Source organism: Onthophagus taurus, chromosome 1, assembly GCF_036711975.1.
Source record: "Onthophagus taurus isolate NC chromosome 1, IU_Otau_3.0, whole genome shotgun sequence".
In the NCBI taxonomy this organism is placed as follows: domain Eukaryota; kingdom Metazoa; phylum Arthropoda; class Insecta; order Coleoptera; family Scarabaeidae; genus Onthophagus; species Onthophagus taurus.
The window spans coordinates 32,582,031-32,602,063 of NC_091966.1; the positions used below are offsets into that span (position 1 = coordinate 32,582,031).

At 33.3% G+C, this 20,033-nt stretch overlaps 2 protein-coding genes across 3 annotated transcripts in view; both read left to right on the plus strand.

The window, feature by feature from the left end:
• LOC111415855 (neurocalcin homolog) overlaps positions 1-20,033 on the plus strand; it is a 97,268-nt gene that overhangs the window by 59,800 nt on the left and 17,435 nt on the right. The gene's annotated exons all lie outside the window — the stretch shown is intronic.
• Positions 1-20,033, plus strand: part of LOC111415857 (neuronal calcium sensor 2) — an 84,382-nt gene that overhangs the window by 59,723 nt on the left and 4,626 nt on the right. For both annotated transcript variants that reach the window (XM_023047740.2, XM_023047739.2), the window contains 2 exons: positions 9,159-9,302; positions 17,048-17,176. In XM_023047740.2, coding sequence (XP_022903508.1) covers positions 9,159-9,302; positions 17,048-17,176 — 273 coding nt within the window. The remainder of the gene's footprint in view (positions 1-9,158; positions 9,303-17,047; positions 17,177-20,033) is intronic.

Consider the following 20,033-nt stretch of genomic DNA (forward strand, 5'->3'; position numbering starts at 1 on the left):
ACGAAAAATACGAAGGCTTTCACGACAGCTGTTTATTCAAAGTATTCACTTCGAACTTGTTTCTGAACAAGGTTGTAACATGGCATCCAACACGTCAAACGTCAAACTTTTTCAAAGACGCACGGCTAAACCCGAAAGTTTGTAGTTCTATCTTTAGTGTTAGTTCTGGTTTTAGTTCACCCAAAAAATTGTTTGAATAAAGAAATTGTGGTAAAAAAATTGTCGAAAAATAATAAATAATTTCAAGTTCATAGGTTGCCAACACATTTTATCGGTTTCTATAAAATCTTTTGTGTCTAAATATATCTTGATTTTCCAGCGAGACTATTTTTATGGTCTGGATAAAGAGTCCATAACTTACGCTCATCAATTTGCATCATGATAATGTTTCCTCCCTCTCAGATACGAGATGTTGTTATGATTTGAAAATGAAAATCTTAATTTTTTTATTACGATTTTCGTTAGTAACTTAAAAATGCACGCGACCTTTGACTTTTCAAAAACGAATGGATTTTTCGGTATTTCACCGATTTATGTGCGATCCTGGATTTCAGAGTGGCGTGCTGAGGATATCGGAGTGGATTACACTACGGTATGTGAAACAGTTAACTGTACAATGGCAAGAATGTTTTCAATCTCTAAATCTGTGTGCACTCAAATCAAAATTAAAAAATCTAAAAAAGATTTTTCCTAAATTAACATCGGTTCGGCTGCTATAAGTGTTTGACACATACAGTGATTTTAACCATTAATGTCGGTTTAGTTAAATTATATATTTGGGTAGACCAATTTCAGTATGATCCAAATCATGAAAGAGAAGAAGGAGGCAACAAAGATGAAGGTGATAGTGTTAACGAGATAAACTTTTTGCACGTATTTAACACCAGTAGAATCCTTACCAGTCAAATTAATTTCGGAGTTAATTATCTCTTGTTTCCTTCCGCTTGGGTTTATCTTTTATTTGACGCTTTGTGTTAATTAAAAATTATTTACCTGGGCAACAGTGTATTACTTTCACTTTACTTTTTTCTTAATTACCTACGTGGACTTTTCAAGTTCAACCACGTGTTCAGAAGCTAATTTAATAAACAGTTGTTTGGATTGTTTGGGGTTTTGTCAAAATCTTCCCTTTTACTGGACAATTGTGAACGATAATAATAGTTTACATTCATTACTTATGTATTTGGAAGTCAAACCTTATACGTGACATTATTAGTGCCTCCGTTCGTTTCTTGTAAATGTCTCTACCAAATTTGTTCTGTACCAAAATTGTCTAGAGTTCCTAGACCCTGTATTTTTTTTCTCACTTAGTAACCGATGTAGGACAACAAAAACGCAACGAAATCTCAATTTAAAATGTGCCTGTTATGGTCTTATACACATTTGCGAAAAAGATTTTTTGTTGTGCTCTTTTTAAGGTTTATTTCTTGCAGATAAAAAAAGTTCTAAGTCCTGTATCAACACGACTTGTTGATACAGCTCATATCGCTCATTCTGAGTAGCTTATTGTTCTGTTCCCTGGTTATTGATTACACTCACGAAAATCTAATATCTCAAAAAATGAGTTTCTAACATCTAACTTTATAGTTGTGAAGTCTCACAAATTACTGTTACCATTAAAGCAAATATATCTTGTTAGTAATCCTATGACTATTTGTAGATAACCTCATTCCTTCTGAACAACCTTGTAAATTACTTAGGATCGAGTCTTTATGACTCGGTAAATTTGCGAAAAGTTCTTTTTTTAAAACAGCCAGTAATGTGTTGATCACCGGGACAATGAATGGTTTCGGTGAACAAGTTGGATCGCAAACCACTCTTTACACTAATTTATGTTGAGTTTAACCCGAATTACGTTGTACTCTACAAATTGATGTTATCTTATTGCTAATTGGCGCCTCATGCGAGGTGTTGGACTGTGTCCAAGCAGCAAGTATGTGCAGCCATTCCGGTCCACAGAAACGCGAGCTTATCTATAGTTTATGCCTATATATGCAATAAATTTTTCAATCTAATAATACTTTTTTATATGACTTATTCGCTAAAAAATGTTACAAGCCTTCAGAACTATTTTAATTTGCGATTTCAGGTACTTTTCTGATACACTGAACTAAATTTTTATAAATTATAATTATCGAAGTCCATTCACCCTAACTCAGCGTTTCTCAACCTGTGGGGGCACGCCCCTTAGGGGGCCGCCATAACTCTACGTGGGGGGCGCCAGCACATCAAAATGAAAAGAAAAGCGATAATTACTAATAAAAAAAATTTTATTCACAGAAAGAAAAATGATATTCATTCTGACATTAAAAAAAATTAAGTACAGTACACATTTAAACTAAAATAGTTTTAATTATTATAAATATGAAACTAATAATAAACTCATCAGTACTAAATTAAAAGTAGCTTTAATAATTATTAGTGACTCCTTTGAACATGTCTCGCACAGCAAAGTTTTTCAAAAGATGGTTTTTTTTTTACAAATAGCTACTCTCAGTTCTTTGTCTATATTCACTCGAAACCTATATTTTGTCTTTAAAGCAGCCACCGCAGAAAATCCGGCTGCGCAAAGGTAGGATGTTGAAAATGGCAATAATATACTCTTGTTTTCAGTGGAGAAAAGGCATCATCCACTGCCGCCCAAAATTCAAAGAGAGGTTTATTACTATGTTCTCTCTTGATTTCGCCACTTGCAATAAAGTCTATGAAGATTTCTTCTTCTGCAATTGAGAGACCTTCGGGAGTAGTTTGAAATGGATCCCTAACCCACTCGTAACTTGCTACCAGTTTGTCGTCAGCAAGAAAATACTTTTTAAAATTCTGTGCCAATATGGCTAAATGACTTTGTATTGTTACAAAAACAACTTTCACATACTGTTCTTCTTCCTTGTATGTTTTGACACACTCATTCACATTTGCAAACATTTCTATTTTTTTTGTTTCACATTTGTGCATTTTCTACAAAAAGCACTAACTTATCACTACTAGCCAACATATGTGTGTTTGCTCCTTGGAGTTGTAGATTCAGGGTATTTAATTTCTCAAATATATCGACCAAGTAACTCAATTTGATCACAAATAAAGCATCTCCCCTAAAATAGCAACGTCGAATGTTCTTCACCCATATCTTTGCAAAGTGCATTAAAGATTTTTGATTTTAGGGGTCTCATTTTTATATAATTTACTACAGTTACAACCGTCGTTAGCACAATGTTGAGACCAGGACTCATTTCTTTGGAAGCCAGAACCTCTCTGTGGATCATGCATCATCATCATCGCGGAGATTTTTGTTTTACAAGTGCTTGCACACTTTGAAATCTTCCAGACATTGTACGAGCACTATCGGTACATATTCAAACAAAGCGAGTGCTGTTGCTTTGAGTTCTATAGGTTTGCAGAAAAGTAGTTCTTCTACTTCTCTGCCGACGCACAATCACAAACTCGGACATAGGCAATTAAATGAGCGTGTTTATTGCTATCTGTTGCCTTGTCAAGCTGAATCGAAAACAATTTATCACGCAACGTTTCAAGAAGCTGATGCTTTACATCTTCGGCTATATCACTAATTCGGCGGGCAACAGTATCATTTGAAAATTGTTTGGCAAAATTATCGCCAAACATAGTTTCTACAATCTCAATCGCAGCTGGCAGAATAAAATCTTCACCAGTGGTGTGAGCCTTTTTACATCTGGCTATTTTATATGATACTTTGTAAGAGGCAAGTAAAGCTTCTTCGTTCACAGACAAAGTTTTTTTGAAGAATGATGTTTGCTCTTCATATGACTTTAATTTTAATTCAAAGAATCTCGGGGTTTCTTAATGTACTCACTATGAAGTGTTTCCAAATGGCATTTAAGTTTATTAGGTTTTGGGCTGTTTGGTGCCAAAATTTTTAAACAAATGACGAGCCTCGAATACTGAAAGGTTGAGAAACGCTGCCCTAACTTAACCCTTTTTAACCTAGTGTTGCCATATGGAATCACAGCGCGCCGACTTATTATTTGCAAGTTTGAACTTGTTTGTGCAAGCAAATCGTGTCGAGAAGCGTTTATGCATGTGCAGAAACCTCAGTCGCGCCATAACAAGCAGTTAGAGCGGTTCTAAGTATGTTTTGTTAGACATAATAGTTAATTCATTATAGTGGTTTTTATAATTGACGACGATATGGATGATTACGCGAGGTAAGTAACTATTTTTTATATTTCGCAATAATATAAATATTTGATTCTTATGTATTATATTCTACACACTTCATACTATAAATTAACATTATTTGTTTTACTCTCTTCACACTACTTTTTGAGAAAACATGACAAAATTTCCATGTTGCCAAACGGCAACGCTAAGTTATCCCAATGCTATTTTGAATAAAACGAACGAATAAAATACTTTCACGATTGTTACATGTTATTTACATTTTGGATCATTTATGATGCCCGTTCAATGTTATATTGTAAAACATTTTTATTTTAGAAGCATGGGCATTCGATTTGTGGATGGATTTACTGTCAAAGAAGCATTAGATATGATTTTTGAAGTTGAGGAAAGAAATGAAAACGACGACAACCCAATAAGAGCAGTGTTTATATCTCCACCTGAGGCAACTGTTCTTACGGATGAAGATTCTGGAGATGAAGTTGAGTGTGAAGCTGATAATTTGAATGCGAGACAATTATTATCAGAAGCAGAGGTTGTAAGAGCACATCGAATAGAAGAAGAATTTGTTTGGGAGGAAAATAAAAAAAGAACATGGATCGAAGGGGAATTTGAAACTACAGTGGAAGATAATTTTCCAAGCCAGGTTCATGATTTTACAAACAAATCTTCTTCAGATATTTTCGAATTATTTTTCAATGAAGAAATTATTAATTTTTTAACGAGTTCTTCAAACGAATAGGCGCAATTTATAAATTATGGAAATCCTGCAATAACTTCAGAAGAAATTAAAGTTTTCGTGGCAATATTGATTCTCAGCGGATATAATAAATTGCCAGGAAAGAGATTTTATTGGGATAAAGCTAACGACATGGGCAATGAGCTAGTAACAAATAGTATGCGAAGAAATCGATTTGAACAAATTTTACGATTTTTTCATTGCTGTGATAACTCCAATCCAAATTTAAACGATAAAATGTAGAAATTGCGACCCTTGGTGAATATGGTAAAAAAAAACATTCACAAACACTATATTCCTGAAAAAAATTTGTCATTTGATGAATGTATGGTGAAATATTTCGGCAAACATGGATGCAAGCAATACATTCATGGAAAACCGATTAGGTTTGGTTACAAAGTATGGTGTTTGAACACTGTAGATGGATATCTTGTGGACTTCGAAATTTATCAAGGAAAAAGCATATCTTCGAACGAAAAATACGAAAAATGCTTTGGGAAAGCTGCTGCTCCGTTACTCACGATGCTGGATTCTTTACCCAAGGACAAGCAGTTATTGCCCTATCATTTATATTTTGATAATTTATTCACCAGCCTGAATTTATTACGTTATTTGAAAGAAAGAGGATACCACGCAACGGGAACAATACGAGAGAATAGAATTCCTAAAAATAATATTCTACTTTCAAATAAAGAATTCAAAAAAAATGATAGAGGAGTTTATCAGAGTGCAATTTGCAAAGAAGATGCAGTAATTGTTGTAAAATGGGCAGACAATTCTATTGTCTCAATTGCTTCGAATTGCCATGGCGTTGAGCCACTTTCCACTGTCAAACGATACTCTCGAGTACATAAAAAAACTGCCCAAGTATCACGACCTTATGTATTGGGAGAATATAATAAATACATGGGTGGAACAGATAGAATGGACGAAAATGTTGCCAAATATCGTATAAACATACGTAATAAAAAATGGTATTGGCCCCTTTTAACGTGGCTAATAGATATCTGTATACATAATGCATGGACGCTGCAACGAAAATTTGGAAGTACTGAAATTCCACAACTTCAATTTCGAAGAGAAATTGTACTGACTTATCTCGGCCAATATGGAAAAGCAGCAAAAGGTGCAGGGAGACCTTCCTCCTCGAAAAGTTCCATCATGCAAAGGGTATCCGAAGCAGTAAGATCAGATGGGAGAGATCATTTTGTAGCAAAAATACCGGACAACAGAAAATGGCGATGTGCTGGTGGAAACTGCAAATCCATAATGAGAACTATGTGTAAAAAATGTAAAATTGGTATCTGTATAGATTGTTTTGAAGAGTTTCATAAATCACAATAAAATGTGTATCAATAAAAAATGGTTGAAATGGAATTTTCTTTGTTTTGTCATTTTTTATTTTTGTTTATATTTTGGAATTATTGGAGAAGCTGAGCTCTAACCTTATTAATAATTGACATCCTAATAGCAGTGTAACTTCTTAGCGTTGCCATATGGCAACGCGGATTATCTCGTAACTTTTATTAGTTTTTGATAATATATATTTAAAATGTCCTTATATAACAATAAAATAATAGTATTATACAAAAAAAATTTAAAAAATTAAAAAATATATAATTCAGGTTATTAAGGGTTAAAGAACAGAAAGGTCAAACTCTAAAAATTGTTTTTAAACATATTTTATACATGCCTATATAAGGTAGAGCCTATAAAGTACGTCATAATCCTTTAATTGAGGTCGGATCCATCTTTGATAGAGTTGTATCTTTAAGTGATAATTTGATAAAAATAGATCAAAAATTATAAAAATGTTATCTCAAATATGTGGCGATCTGAACGTTAAAATTCGATTTCTTATATGTATAGAACAGCACTTAGATTGGTTTCCTCTTGGGAACTCCATTGAAGTTACGTTACAACCTTAAGGGATTTTTGTTTAGTTGTATAGGAAACATTAATCTTATTTGAATTTCGTGTTCACAACACCAACATTATTTGTTTTCTTCATCTTATTTTCACAACCATTTAATCGCAAATTTAATATTTAAAACTTTAGAATTGAATTTCCGCTTACTTCGTACCGTTAACATTTATTTAAATGGTTGAAGTCGATTGGAAGATTTCCAACACCATAGCAAAAAATAAATCCTGCTGAAATCGAGCAATCCAACGGCATCGCCTCTAGGCTACACACAATTTCGTCGGTCTATTCGATATCAAAACCTGACGTCGCGACGGCTTCGACTTTCCAACAAAATAGATAAGGACGGATCTCTTTGGCGTCGGCGTCGCGTTGACAATGAAGCAAGGGGTGCTGGTATTGTTGTCGGAATCGGACGTGTCAATGGCGATGGCCATTCACGTCGCGCCATCGCCGACGACGACAATTGTCCAGGTTGGTTTTGTTTAGGGGGCGTCGCGACGCTGCCAACATAACCGCCACGAACAACCGCTGAATGTCGTTCTCCTTTCCTCTTACACTCTTTGCTTGGCTTCTTTATTAGCCTGGTTTGTAAACGTTTTGTGGGACGTGCAAAAGGTTGAATGCCTTTGGGCGACACGAACGGCTTCGACACGGATTTTCTATAAACTTACATTATCTTTGTGGTGAAGTTTATTTTGTATTGAATATAAAAGAATATGAGGTTAACGATAGTAACTTTAAATTAATACCCTGGGGGTAATGGTAAAGTTGTGGGTGTGAGGGTAATAAGTTTCACTTTTAAACGGGAGGGTTGAGTTGTTATTAAATTATGGGCGAATCGAAGCGGGTTGCTGCGACGGAAAGCTCCGACCTAATTGCGTTAGTTCCTGCGTCGCGACGCCCTATGCGGCAACGAAGAAAATATTGAAAAGGGTACGCGCAGGGGTTGAAGATAAAAGGGTTAGAGTTTCCCGGCGCTCAGGCACCGCCCCGGGAAATGGGCCTGCGTTTCTCGTTTTAATTGAAACCCAAGTCTACTGTGGAAAATTTTCTCTTTTAATTCAACGACCCCAACCGAGAGTGTACCGTTTTATTTCTTTATCACTTATAGTTTTAATTGAGGATTAAAACAATAATAAAAAAATTATTGGTTTTTAATTTAATTTTAATACAGCGTTATAATTTCATAAAAACGAATTTTCAAGAAATTATTTGGATGTGTTTGTATTTTAAGTCACTTGTGAACCGTAACGTTAAACTCACCACATTTAACAAATAAATAATTAATAGAATTGTCCAGTGTTAATGTAATGAATTTTTTAGGGCTCTCATTTTAGTTTAACGAACTAAAACGGGTGTTCCATTTTATTAATTCAGTACATTTTACGTGTTAATCGAAGCAAATAAAATCATTTTTAATTCCATTTCCAACCAAATTAAACTTTAAAAACTCCGCAAACAAATTTGAAGAACTTCTTCCAAAACTAAAACACAAAAATTTAGAGTTAATTACCAGACGGAAATTTTCGCCTAAGAAACCGTCGTTTGCATAATTACCACGGGGTAATTAAACCTCTAGCTCAACGATGAGGAATATGAATCCTTCGCCCAAGACAAAGGGCGTTTGTCGTGGCTTTCATGACAAATTGTTCTAGACCAGATTGAGATCTTAATTATACGCCCAAGTCTGTGTATGGGCGTTACATGGACGTTGAATTTGATTTGGGACAAAGTTATTCACTAATCTAATCAAATTGTAATTTGTTCCGAGACAAAATGGAATAATTCCTTTTCTTTTTGCGAAAATTCCCTTGTGAACGTCTCGCGAAATAACAATCAAGGTTGGAATTCGAGACCGTAATAAGAGTTTGGGTCACGAAATGGTGTAAATGAGCTTGAACATTATTATACTAAGATTACCTTTGGAGGTAACCAGTGTTAAAAATTGCTTATAATTTATTTCTAAAGGAAATTGTGTTTAGATTGTTTTAAAATTCTGTATTCGTAGAAATATTTGCTGTGCTTTATAGAAACGTAAAAATCTAAAGGTGGAAAACGTAAATTCACCTTACAACCGTGAAAAACGTTATCGTTGCTGGAAAAATATTTGGTTTGTGTCCCGGTAGGTCGTTATTCTTTTTCCCATTTGCCGCTACCCTTTTCTGTACACATAATGGTTTTAGTTTACCCGGATTTCCAGGAAAGTTGTCTTTCGGCTCTATCGATTAAATTTACGCGTTTCCGCGAACTCACCCAATTAATTGTTTTCAATATTTAAACCTTCTTTAGTAAATGAAGATTAATTTAAAAGTAATTTTTTTTTTCATTTATTTGCAGCAAGATTGTCCAAATGGTCGATTGACACCAGCCAAATTCGTAGATATGTACAAAATGTTCTTCCCATCTGGAAACGCTGAAGAATTCTGTGATCACGTTTTTAGAACCTTCGATATGGACAAAAATGGTTATATCGATTTTAAGGTAGGTTTCCTTATTCTTTTAGTTCGAAAATAAAGCTCTGTCGTTTAAAACTGTTTTAACTCGAAATCACATTTGTTGATAACGGATCGATAGAGAGGATTTAAATATTTAGAAACCTAGAACTACCATTCGTAAATATTCAGAGGTCTAAAAAGCCCGTCTTGCCCTCTTTTTGTAGTGTTAAATAAACAATTCCAGGCGGCTACGCGCCGTTTTCTCTGTCAGGCTCACAGAAATTTATGCGCCACAATATTGAGGTAAAGGCTCTCGCGGTTTACAACCCTGGGCCTTTATGAAACGCCTTTGTGGAACGACAAATTTAGGAATTTGTGGGACTTTTTCCCTCTTCTTTTCATTTCACTAAAAATTTATTATGGGGAAAAATTATGAGGTTAGAAAGGAAAAAAGTTCTTTTAGCGACTCATTTTTTATTAAATAGGTAATAATGGAAATGTTATGAATAGTAAAGAAAATTGTTAGATAATATAATTTTTAAGGAGCGATGTGAAAAGAAAAGGTATTCTTTGACAATGCAATTAACGCTTCGTAAGTCAGTAATTGTTTTTCCGCCAACGATAGCACTTCTAGTTCAATTCATTTTATGATTCGTTAGAGCCCTAGTAGCTACTCGGTGCGACCTTTCGTTGAGACAGCAATTATTACTTCATCCTTACAATTTCCTTCATTTAAAATCAACCTACATACATTTTGAGTTAGTTAGAGTATTTAGTAAGAATCGCAAAATGTTAAATTTAAAAGCATTGAAGTTAAATTTTATAGATATCTTATAACTTAACTGAATTAATTGAATTAACTTTTTCTATTCAATTTCATTTATAGTCGTGATTTTAGTTCGGATTTGCTGCAATTGTAACGGTACAGATACTACCTAAAATCCACTAAGAGCCAACTAAAAGTTAGTAAATAAAATTAAATTTCGATTTAATTTGAGGAATAAAATAATGTATGAAACATATTATCTGTTCTTGAATTATATCTAGATAATCAATGATCAAATATCGTGTTTAAAATGTTATGTGAATTGGAATCTTTTGTATGTATGTTTATTGTTGTTGACGGTTCATAAAATTGAGTTCATTTAAAAGAATTGCCTGTCATGCATTACATTTTGTAAGGAACGAATTTGAGTTTCGATTGATAAATTATTCCTTTTATGATAGCAAGATTATTGATATTTTTGAAACTGGAATTTTTTTTTTAAAAGATTACATTTTTCTATGCAATTACTGATGCTTTACCTTAAAAACATTAACATTTTTTTTGTTTAAGGTGCTTCTGTAAAAAACCATTTTGATAAGTTGTTTCTTTTATTGAAGAGATGATATTTTCTTGTATTTATTTTCTGTTTTTCCTGAAAATTCGTTAAGTAATAGATTTTTCACTATTTATTTTGGAAAAAGTACGATAAAAACAAAGTTGGTGATTAAAAAAAAGTTATCTCTCCTCATTAAAACGGTAATATGTTTAGTTATGTATATCAAATGATCGAAAAACGTTGTTAACTATAAATAATGAGAACTATTTCTCTGGGGTTTCAAAATTATTACCTACAAACTCAAAAGTATTCTAAAAAAATGTTTTTTTTTTATTGAAAAGCCTACATTTTCTTAAATAATTGTGTCAGATTTTCTAATGATAGAAGATAATTTTTAACCTTATAAACGCTTCTTCAAAACGGTTTATTTTCATTTCTCTTAGTAATCTTTCTCTTGTCGTTAGATTGGTTTCTTAACGATGTAGTCTAAATATGTGTGCTTTTAAGATAAAATGATGTTAAATATAATTTGAGGAAGCATGGTAAATAGTGAGCAAAAACCATTTAAATGATAAAGTTATCAAGTTATTGTCTTGTACTGAGTCTACGTATAATATAATCACCAGGAAAGCAACCTGCACTATTTGAACGGTTTAGACAGAAAAGTGCTAAAAAATGGTTATATTTGATTGAGATGTAATTTTTTCCACATAGCTCTTTCATTTTTCTTCAGTGCATTTTACAGGGCAAATTATTACCGGGAACCAGATTTGTGTCGCCAAACTATGAATTCCACTTTGAGCCAATTCAATTTGCAGCTCCGGATTGCAAAATCAATTATCGTAAAACAATAGAATTTTGATTTTCGGGTATGCGCTGGGGTAAGCGCATAACTACATTGCAACTAGAAATAATGTCAGGTTATCTAGTTGCCTTGTTCCACCACAATAACAAAATATCTTATAGCCCCATTTATTAGCTCCTTCGAATTGTACTGTTCTTGGCTACATTTTCTTTTAAACGGCTAATCAACGATAGATGTTGTTCTACAAGGATAGATTTCATATTTTGCTTTATTTTTTCAATATCATTTTTGATTTTGAATAAACCATCAAAGGTGTTCAAAGGCAATTAGAAATTATCTGCAAAGTGCAAATATTTTTTCAATTGCTCCCATATTTTTCAAGGCATTATGTCTAATGGAAAATTCTACGATTAATGCACCAGTATCTTCTGTTTCCAAGTACTGATATTAGATACTGATAAAGAGTTGGATCGTATGTTATTTTGGGCAGCATACAAGATTACTTGCACTGTAATGTATTCCAGTAAGCTTTTGTCTAACAGTTTCTAGAAAAAGTTTATCCGCGTTTCTGTACTAGTTTCAGCAAGCAAAACGAATCCTGAAATGGGTTTATTATTATTATTGCTGCCGGGCTGAGGGGAGCGGCCCCTCTCGTTACCGCGACCTATAAGATCTATTGTAACTTTAGCCCTCCAAAGGTTTAGGGCAAATGTAGGTCCTTGATGAACCTTAGTATTGTTCTAAGGTCTTGAACCTTTATGTCAGTAGGTGTCAAGGGAGTTTTACGGAAAATGTTGTGTCTTAGACGGCCTCTGGCGACGCAATTACACAGTATATGTTCAGCAGTTTCTGACTCGTCGTTACATAGTCGACAAGTTTGATCCTCAGCTCATCAAGGGTTTAGTTCTATGCGAAGAACTTGGAATATGTACATCTGCAGCAGTTACAGAACGCAAAAAGTCAGAGAGATCTGCTGCAGATGTGGCGGAATACGAAGAAATTTGATTTTAAAAACGAGAAAGTAGAAGATGGTTTTCATCACTAAAGATCTTCTCGTGATCTTTTTTTGCTTTCAAAATTCTCAAACTTTCCTTCTAACACTGGTACGTTTTGTCAACATTACTATCGTCACTTCTAAATCAGTCTTCACTTACAGCATCTGGAAAAATAATATTGACACTTTCTAACCATGAAGTTTTCGAAAATCCACCATCTACACAAACAAAACACAAATACACTAAACGGCAGAAACTACAAAAGTCGTTGTATACTTCAAAATACAATTACACCACACAATTGCATGTGATGGCCACATTACATTTTTATTAAGCCTTTCTGTTATTATTACTTATTAATTTCCACCGATTCAACCGGCGAATTCTACATGCATAACCTTACTACATACTTATCAACTACTGCTAATTATGTTCAAACCTCAAACCGGCGAAATTAATCTAGCACAGTTGTAAGAGTATCGCAATACACATCGAGACAAAAAAATTAAAATTGGCATAATTCTTTTAGACAGTTTGATAGTTATGGCGAAAGTTGTAATTTGACTGCTGCGATATTATTTCATTAAGAATTTACATAATTTTCGCTCTAAACTTATTTCTGGAAAATTTTAGAAGAAGATCTCTGACGTTTAGATACTGAAAAACAACGTACAATCGTAAATTCTAGTTAACAGTAATTAGAAATGCTAAGAAAGTAAGATCGTTTAAAGCAGCGAAATTAGCATGGACCAATATTTATTTACTATTTACCACATAACGCGACTTCTTTAATCCAAAAAATTCACCAACGAGTTTCAAACAGTTTAGTTAGACTGTAAACTATGAGAGTGATGACAAAATTAGTAGTAGTTTAAAGGAAGAAAATAAATAGTTTAGAGATTAACCATAATTTTCAATTATTATAGCACCAAATTGTCTATTTCGCTAATTTTTGATTTGATAATGAGTTTTGGTTAGGTTTCAGTTTCTTATGGTTCTCTTTATGTTTTTTTAATACATTGAATTAGCGCTGATAACGTATTTCTTTCTCGATTTAATCCTGACAAACAGAACGGCTTTCGAACAAATCGCGACAAGAGTAGTGTTTTCCTATGGAACTTGGCATGTAGGGTGACCTCAAATCGATATCGCAGAGCGGCGAAGATCCGCTCGGCACATTACCGAAAATCCTTATATATGTTATACTATCTTAGGATCGTAAATTTTAATTCTCCATCAGATGTAAATGATTGGTTGATATGGTAAATAGGTGACACAAAAAACAACAGTATTATATATGAACAGGAGAAGAGAGTAGAATGGAAAGATTATGATATTGAAAAGAGATTGAACGATTGAGAGATTAGTGAGAAAATGAGTGAGGATAAAGGAAAACGTGGAAAATCACGAATAAGGGATCGAGAACGATGCTGGATGTGTGATTTCAGATAGAATGGACAAATTAATCGTGAATTGTATAAGCTGGTGCAGATTAAGGATTTCTAACATACGTTATTCGCTGAAAAAGATAACGAGCAAGAAAATGGGTGTAATTATTGGAATATTGGATTAAAGCGTAATACAATGATAAGAAACTCATTGTGCGGAGGAAATTATGGGAGGATTGGGGAGTTGAATTTATTGTACCAGGTGTTGAGGTAAGGAGAATTCGGGTTAATCGGAGATGGCGAATATTGTGTGAAAATAAATAGGGATAGCGTTACTTCCAGAAAACCTTTAATATCAACAACTTTCAATCCTTATAAACTCAGCTCTTGAGACTCTTTCTACCAAACAAAAAAAAACCTCAACCTTAATTTAGGTCATACTAGAGCTGTGTTAAATCATCGGCAGCAGTTTGACACATCTCTTGAATTATCCTTGTCAGATGATATACTAACAGAAGAAAATTCATCTTCGTTTACGTATACACTTAGGTACACAAGATTAAACGACTTTAATAATCTTCCAAACATACCATAGCATTCTCTCTTCAAGTGATTAAAATAAAACAATCTAATACTAATGCTCTCAGCTAATAATTTAAACATGTTACATTTTTCCGAGGTTTTGGACATTTTGGAAACCAATCAATTATCTCTAGGATTTCTAAATCCGATTCTATCTTCATTACTTTCGAAATGATCTAAAACTCTACAAAAAGTCGTTACTTTGATATCGTTCATATTTGTTTAACCATTCTAATCAAGGGAGATCGCAATGTTGTCAAAAATAATCTCTCATGAAGAGATATTGTCTCTTGAAAATATCGTTGAAAGAGCTGGATACTACATTTCCCCTTCTGTGGGTAATGGCCGAATTACAGGAAATGTAGGCATTTGATAAATTGGATCTTAATCTCCTATACTGGGGCCGGATTAAACAAGAGCATAATATAGAGCTTTATAGAAGGTCTTTATTGTAATTGACGTAGTAAACACGTAAGTGTTTCTAGTAATAAAGCCAAGAACTTTCAGAGTATCAGCGGAATGTTTGTTTGTATGGGCATTAAAAGAAAACTTTTTAACAAATCAAAGACCTACCTGTTTGATTTCGGACCGTCATATAACTTGGTTATTCTAAACAATTTATAGTCATCAACATACATTAAAGTTGTGGTTTTGATCTGATTAGCAGAGTATTAACAACAATTGTAAAAAGCAAAAACAACAGCAAGTCACAACCAAAGTCTTTAATTTTACGCGCGTTACGGACGTACAGTGGAAATTATTAAATTGTTTGCATTGCAACGGCATTTACAGAATCCATGTTGTGACTAAGTAAAATTCTATTTTGCAGATTATGTTTAGTTTCCAAACGGAAAATATTTTGTACTAATAATACGGTAGAAAATATGACAGAAAGGTTTTTGTAAATCGGTCGCACAGCCTTGGATGGAGAAGCTCGGGATACCGCTTGGACTTGTAGATTTTGATTTAAAATTTTTGAAAGTTAATCACACGACTTCTTCAACTTTCAGAAAATTACTCTTGCATTATTATCTAAGTTGTAATAATAGGCAGAATACGAAGCAAAGAAATGGACAACAACATTACTAGTACTCCTAGAAGTCGACCTATGCTCCTCTTCCTCTAGATAACGAATGGAAGACAGAACGGAAGACAGAGAGTATTATGTTTTCCATCATAGGAAAATCAGTATTTTTCATAACAAAGTATGACAGAACTATATTACTATCTAGTAGTTTTTTGGGTTACATTACCAAAAACTTTGATGGAATAGCGTACTGTAGTGATTTCTTTCTGAGAGTAGCACTCTCTGTAGCTTCAATTAACCTTCTCAAAAACAGTTGATATTTTTTCTTCTTTCTTTTTGGCTACAATGACTGCTTCTGTCAAACATAAACTTACATACCAGCAAGAGCTATTTTTTTCTACCCACATTAAAAATTTTATGACTACGTAAACTCAACAACCTCTTAAAACTACTGAAACCAACCACATACACTGAAAGGTATTAAAAAATAACCATTTTTTAAATTACTGCTTATAAATATTTAAATTTTATTTTTTATGTTCACAGTAATGCCAATATGTAATTATTGTATATGTTTAAATTTATGTTATTGTCTACTATTAAATTCTTAAAAATTACTTTTACCATTACCATGATAGTTACGGTTACGTTCATTTTGAATATTTAATATTTCAAAGGGCGTTTTCTCATCTCGCAACACGACAACGTTGTACATGTTAACTTAATTACTAGAAGTAACTCCGTATCCTCCAACATTGTTGCCGTTTTCGTGCCGGAATCTTGTTGCTAACTATGAAAACGGTAGAAGAAGCGATAAAAGTTGATTAAATCGTTTCCTTCAATTATCATGTTCCGTAACATCATCAAAATCATCAAAATCATTAAAATTAATATGATCATATATTCTTTGTAAAGGTCAGCAAAATCAGTAACATAATCAAAGAAATCACGACCAATGTATACAATTTCAAATACTCTTGAGATTGATTGAAGGATTTAAAAGGATAATGAGACTATAATTGATACTTGAAGGAATAAATGAAACGATTCAAAGAAAAAATGCTTAAGTGCGATTATGATCCAATCCTAGTAAATAAAATTCCACTTTTAAGTACCACTTTGTTGTTGAATTGCATTCTATTTCAGTTGTGATTTTTATATAAAAAGTATATAATATTCCAAATAATTACCATCTTAATTAAAATGTTCTTAATAAACATCAACTAAATACAACTCACAGCATAATTATCCATCTCTTTAACTCAAATTCGTTGTTATTCCTAGAGGAAATCCTTTAATTAGCAACACCCGATCTCCTTGTATCCAAAGATCCTTTGTCGTAATCAAAACAACCCAATCATCGTCGTTCTTCTTCAATTTCTTTACTGCTCCCCTCGGTATTTATCCTAGTTTAACAAAGCCTCATTCGCGAAAGCTCATTAACGTTGGATAGAAACAGCCGTGCGCCCCAATTAGAAATTTTGCGAAACTCGCTTCATCGTTGTTTATTTACAATGGTTCAAGCGCAAACAACGCAAATTGCATTTGAAAATGATATTATCGCGATGTCGATGTTTTAATCGTTTCTGTAAACCATCTAAATAGGTCGCTTGCTGCTTTAGGCTACTTTGTTGTATTTTTCTTAATTATTAAAGCGAGTCATTTTCAACAGGAATTCCTGCTGGCGATCGATGTTACGTCGAGTGGGACGCCAGAGGAAAAGCTTAAGTGGGCCTTCCGTATGTACGACGTCGATGGTAATGGTGTTATTGATATTCAAGAGATGACCAAAATCGTTCAGGTGAGTTAAAATAATAAAAGAAAATGTTTTATAAATGTGTTATCGGTTTTAGTAAATAGTCCAGATTTTTTTTTCGCTTTTTTTTGTATAAGCGAATTTAAAAATAGAAATTTAATAGACTATTATAACGTTTGAGAAGTTGTTTAGATTCGTTACAAATAAAATCCTTTATTAGCTTAATATTTAGAACCAGGTTGAGATCGCGGTTAAACTTTTACCCTCTTTAATAATCCCAAAAATAAAAATTATATTTGCCCTCTTTAAACTTTGAACTCAACTAATAACGTAATATTGTTTCGTTGCTTACCGTGAGTTCTCGGAAATTTATACGTTTAGAGGGGAACAAAATTGGAAACTGTAAACCAGGAAGTTACAAACTCCGTACTAACAGTCTAACAGACAATGTAGTTTGGAGCTGTTAGTTGTGATTTAGAAACGGTAGATGCATCAACTCGGACATTGAAACGTTATTATAAACTCTTGTTTAATATGTAAGCTATAAAATGGTTTTAATTTTTTAGGCGCCTTGATTTACTACTTTTAAACTTAATATATGGGGGTTCATATTTTAACGACTTCTTCATATCGCATTTGCATGTTTGAAGCATGCGAAATCGTGCTCACGCGCGCGCGATCAATACTTTACACGTTTGTATTTTTCCAGACCCACTCTCAATATTGCTGAATACCGAAAGCTTTAAACATTTATGAAATATGCAGGTGAAGTTACGCATACATTTTAAAATGAAACGAATTTTGATCTGACTTTTTTATTACTTTCATTGCTTTAATTTAAAATCTATGGTTAATTTTGCATGCTTTAAATATTTCCAATTTCCCAGTTTAATTTAAACTTCTTCCATCTCATTATCCGTTCAGAAACTCAGTTAATAACCATATTACAGTTAAAATCTAAAATACCACACGTCCCCTATATTATCAAGTTAACAAATCCACAATAACCCATCCCGACAAAGTTTTGAGGTTTAAAGTTGTTATAGAAACGATCTTTCCAAAACGCCCCAACTTTATGCATAATTTATTAAGTTAACTTTAATGATCTAAAATACTTTAGAAAGAAACTTTTTCTTCTATTCATTTTACGTGTCGATTCTTATCAATGCATTTCTATTTTTACTGTTGCATACAAATCCTCGTTCCACTGGCTTTGTTGGGTTGATGTTTTTGCGTTTCAAGAGAGATAAAACGCGTTTCCTGCATTACGACGTGCATTCGGCACAAAGCAACCCAACAGATCGAGCAGATACATTCGAGTTACGAAAAGTGGAAAAGCGATGGAAAAGTCATACCTTTCCCCCTTTTCAAGTATGATTTGCTTTTAGATGGACTGAAATATCTATGAAACGAGATATGAAAGTATTCTTTTAAAAAGAAAGTTTTATTTCAAAATGTGGTTTTTAAATTAAAAAATTTTGGTATTTCTTGATAACATTTTAATGTTTGAAGTGAAAATATTTTCATGACTTTCTTTCCGGTTAAATTAGTGTTGCACTAAAGTCCTACACTAAAGTTTCCGAATCATACGTGAGTCACATAGGTAATCTAATTACTCTTACACTCTTACCTAATTATCTCCATGTCTCCATTCTAGACAGCAGTTTCAGTTCCATTCATTGTAGTAAATGCTGCAACATAATCGACTTTACACAATTTCAAAATGCCTTTGTTTGAACACCATTCGTAATCACCAATTTGGATTTCAACCCCATTCCACAATTCTGCAAATTTCTCGTACTATTAAACGATGCCATTAACTTCCTAAACTTACGTTCCTACATCGCCCTATTTTCTCGAAAAAGGTTTCTATACAGTGTGGATCGAAGGACTAATGGTTAAACTAATGAATTCTAACGACCCACCACAGATAATTAAACTTCCCCACAACTATCTACCATTTAGAACTCTACTACAAACTCTTGAATACATGCCTTAGGGCGCAAATTTCCCCTCGTCTTTTCAATCTCTAAACTGTCGATATACTGAAAATCGCTCAAACGAAACTTCCCATATGCGTGGTGATACAGTAATATACGCTCCTTCAAGATATCTGAAAATAGAACAAATGGAGCTTTATCCAAACATACTTCCAAAGCTTCATCATTAATTAAAACTCAACCCAACCCCGAAATACCACCTTCATCCTCATGAATATCTGATGTTATATCATATACAACGCTGCTATCACCAGCCTCAAGAAACTCGAAACTGCTTGATACAAAACACTCTGAATAACCCCTAAGTCCAACAGATACTGCTGCACCACCTTATTAATACTATAAATTCCATTATGAAAGGTAACACATATAATATGTTCTATATTGGAAATAATTAGTTCAAATATGAATTACCAATTTGATATATCGATTAGCGAATTTAAAATGATCACTCATTAATCATTAATTTAATATTAATTAAGTTCAATGTACACATGAGGTTAGGTACACACAAATAATTGTAGGAGATGCGTCAACTTTGAAAAACTATCACTTTACTCACATTTACCTGTCTAATTGAATTATGTACACATTTCCCGATATATGCAGTTAATACAATGTACAGGATGGTCTACTCATTCATCTTATAGCATATGTTAGGGACTGTTTTCTGTATTGTTTTGTGCCTTTCGTAGGGTATACCCGATCCATTGCCATTTTCGCTCAATAATTATTGCTTCCACTTTTATACCTATTCTTCATAATAATTCGGTATTAGTTATCTTTTGTTGCCAAAACATTTGGAGTATTTCAAGTATTTCTATATGTATATTTGTAACTTTATTGTATTTACATTTTTTTTATGGGCTCACTATTTTATGATGATATCCATATCTTTTTCA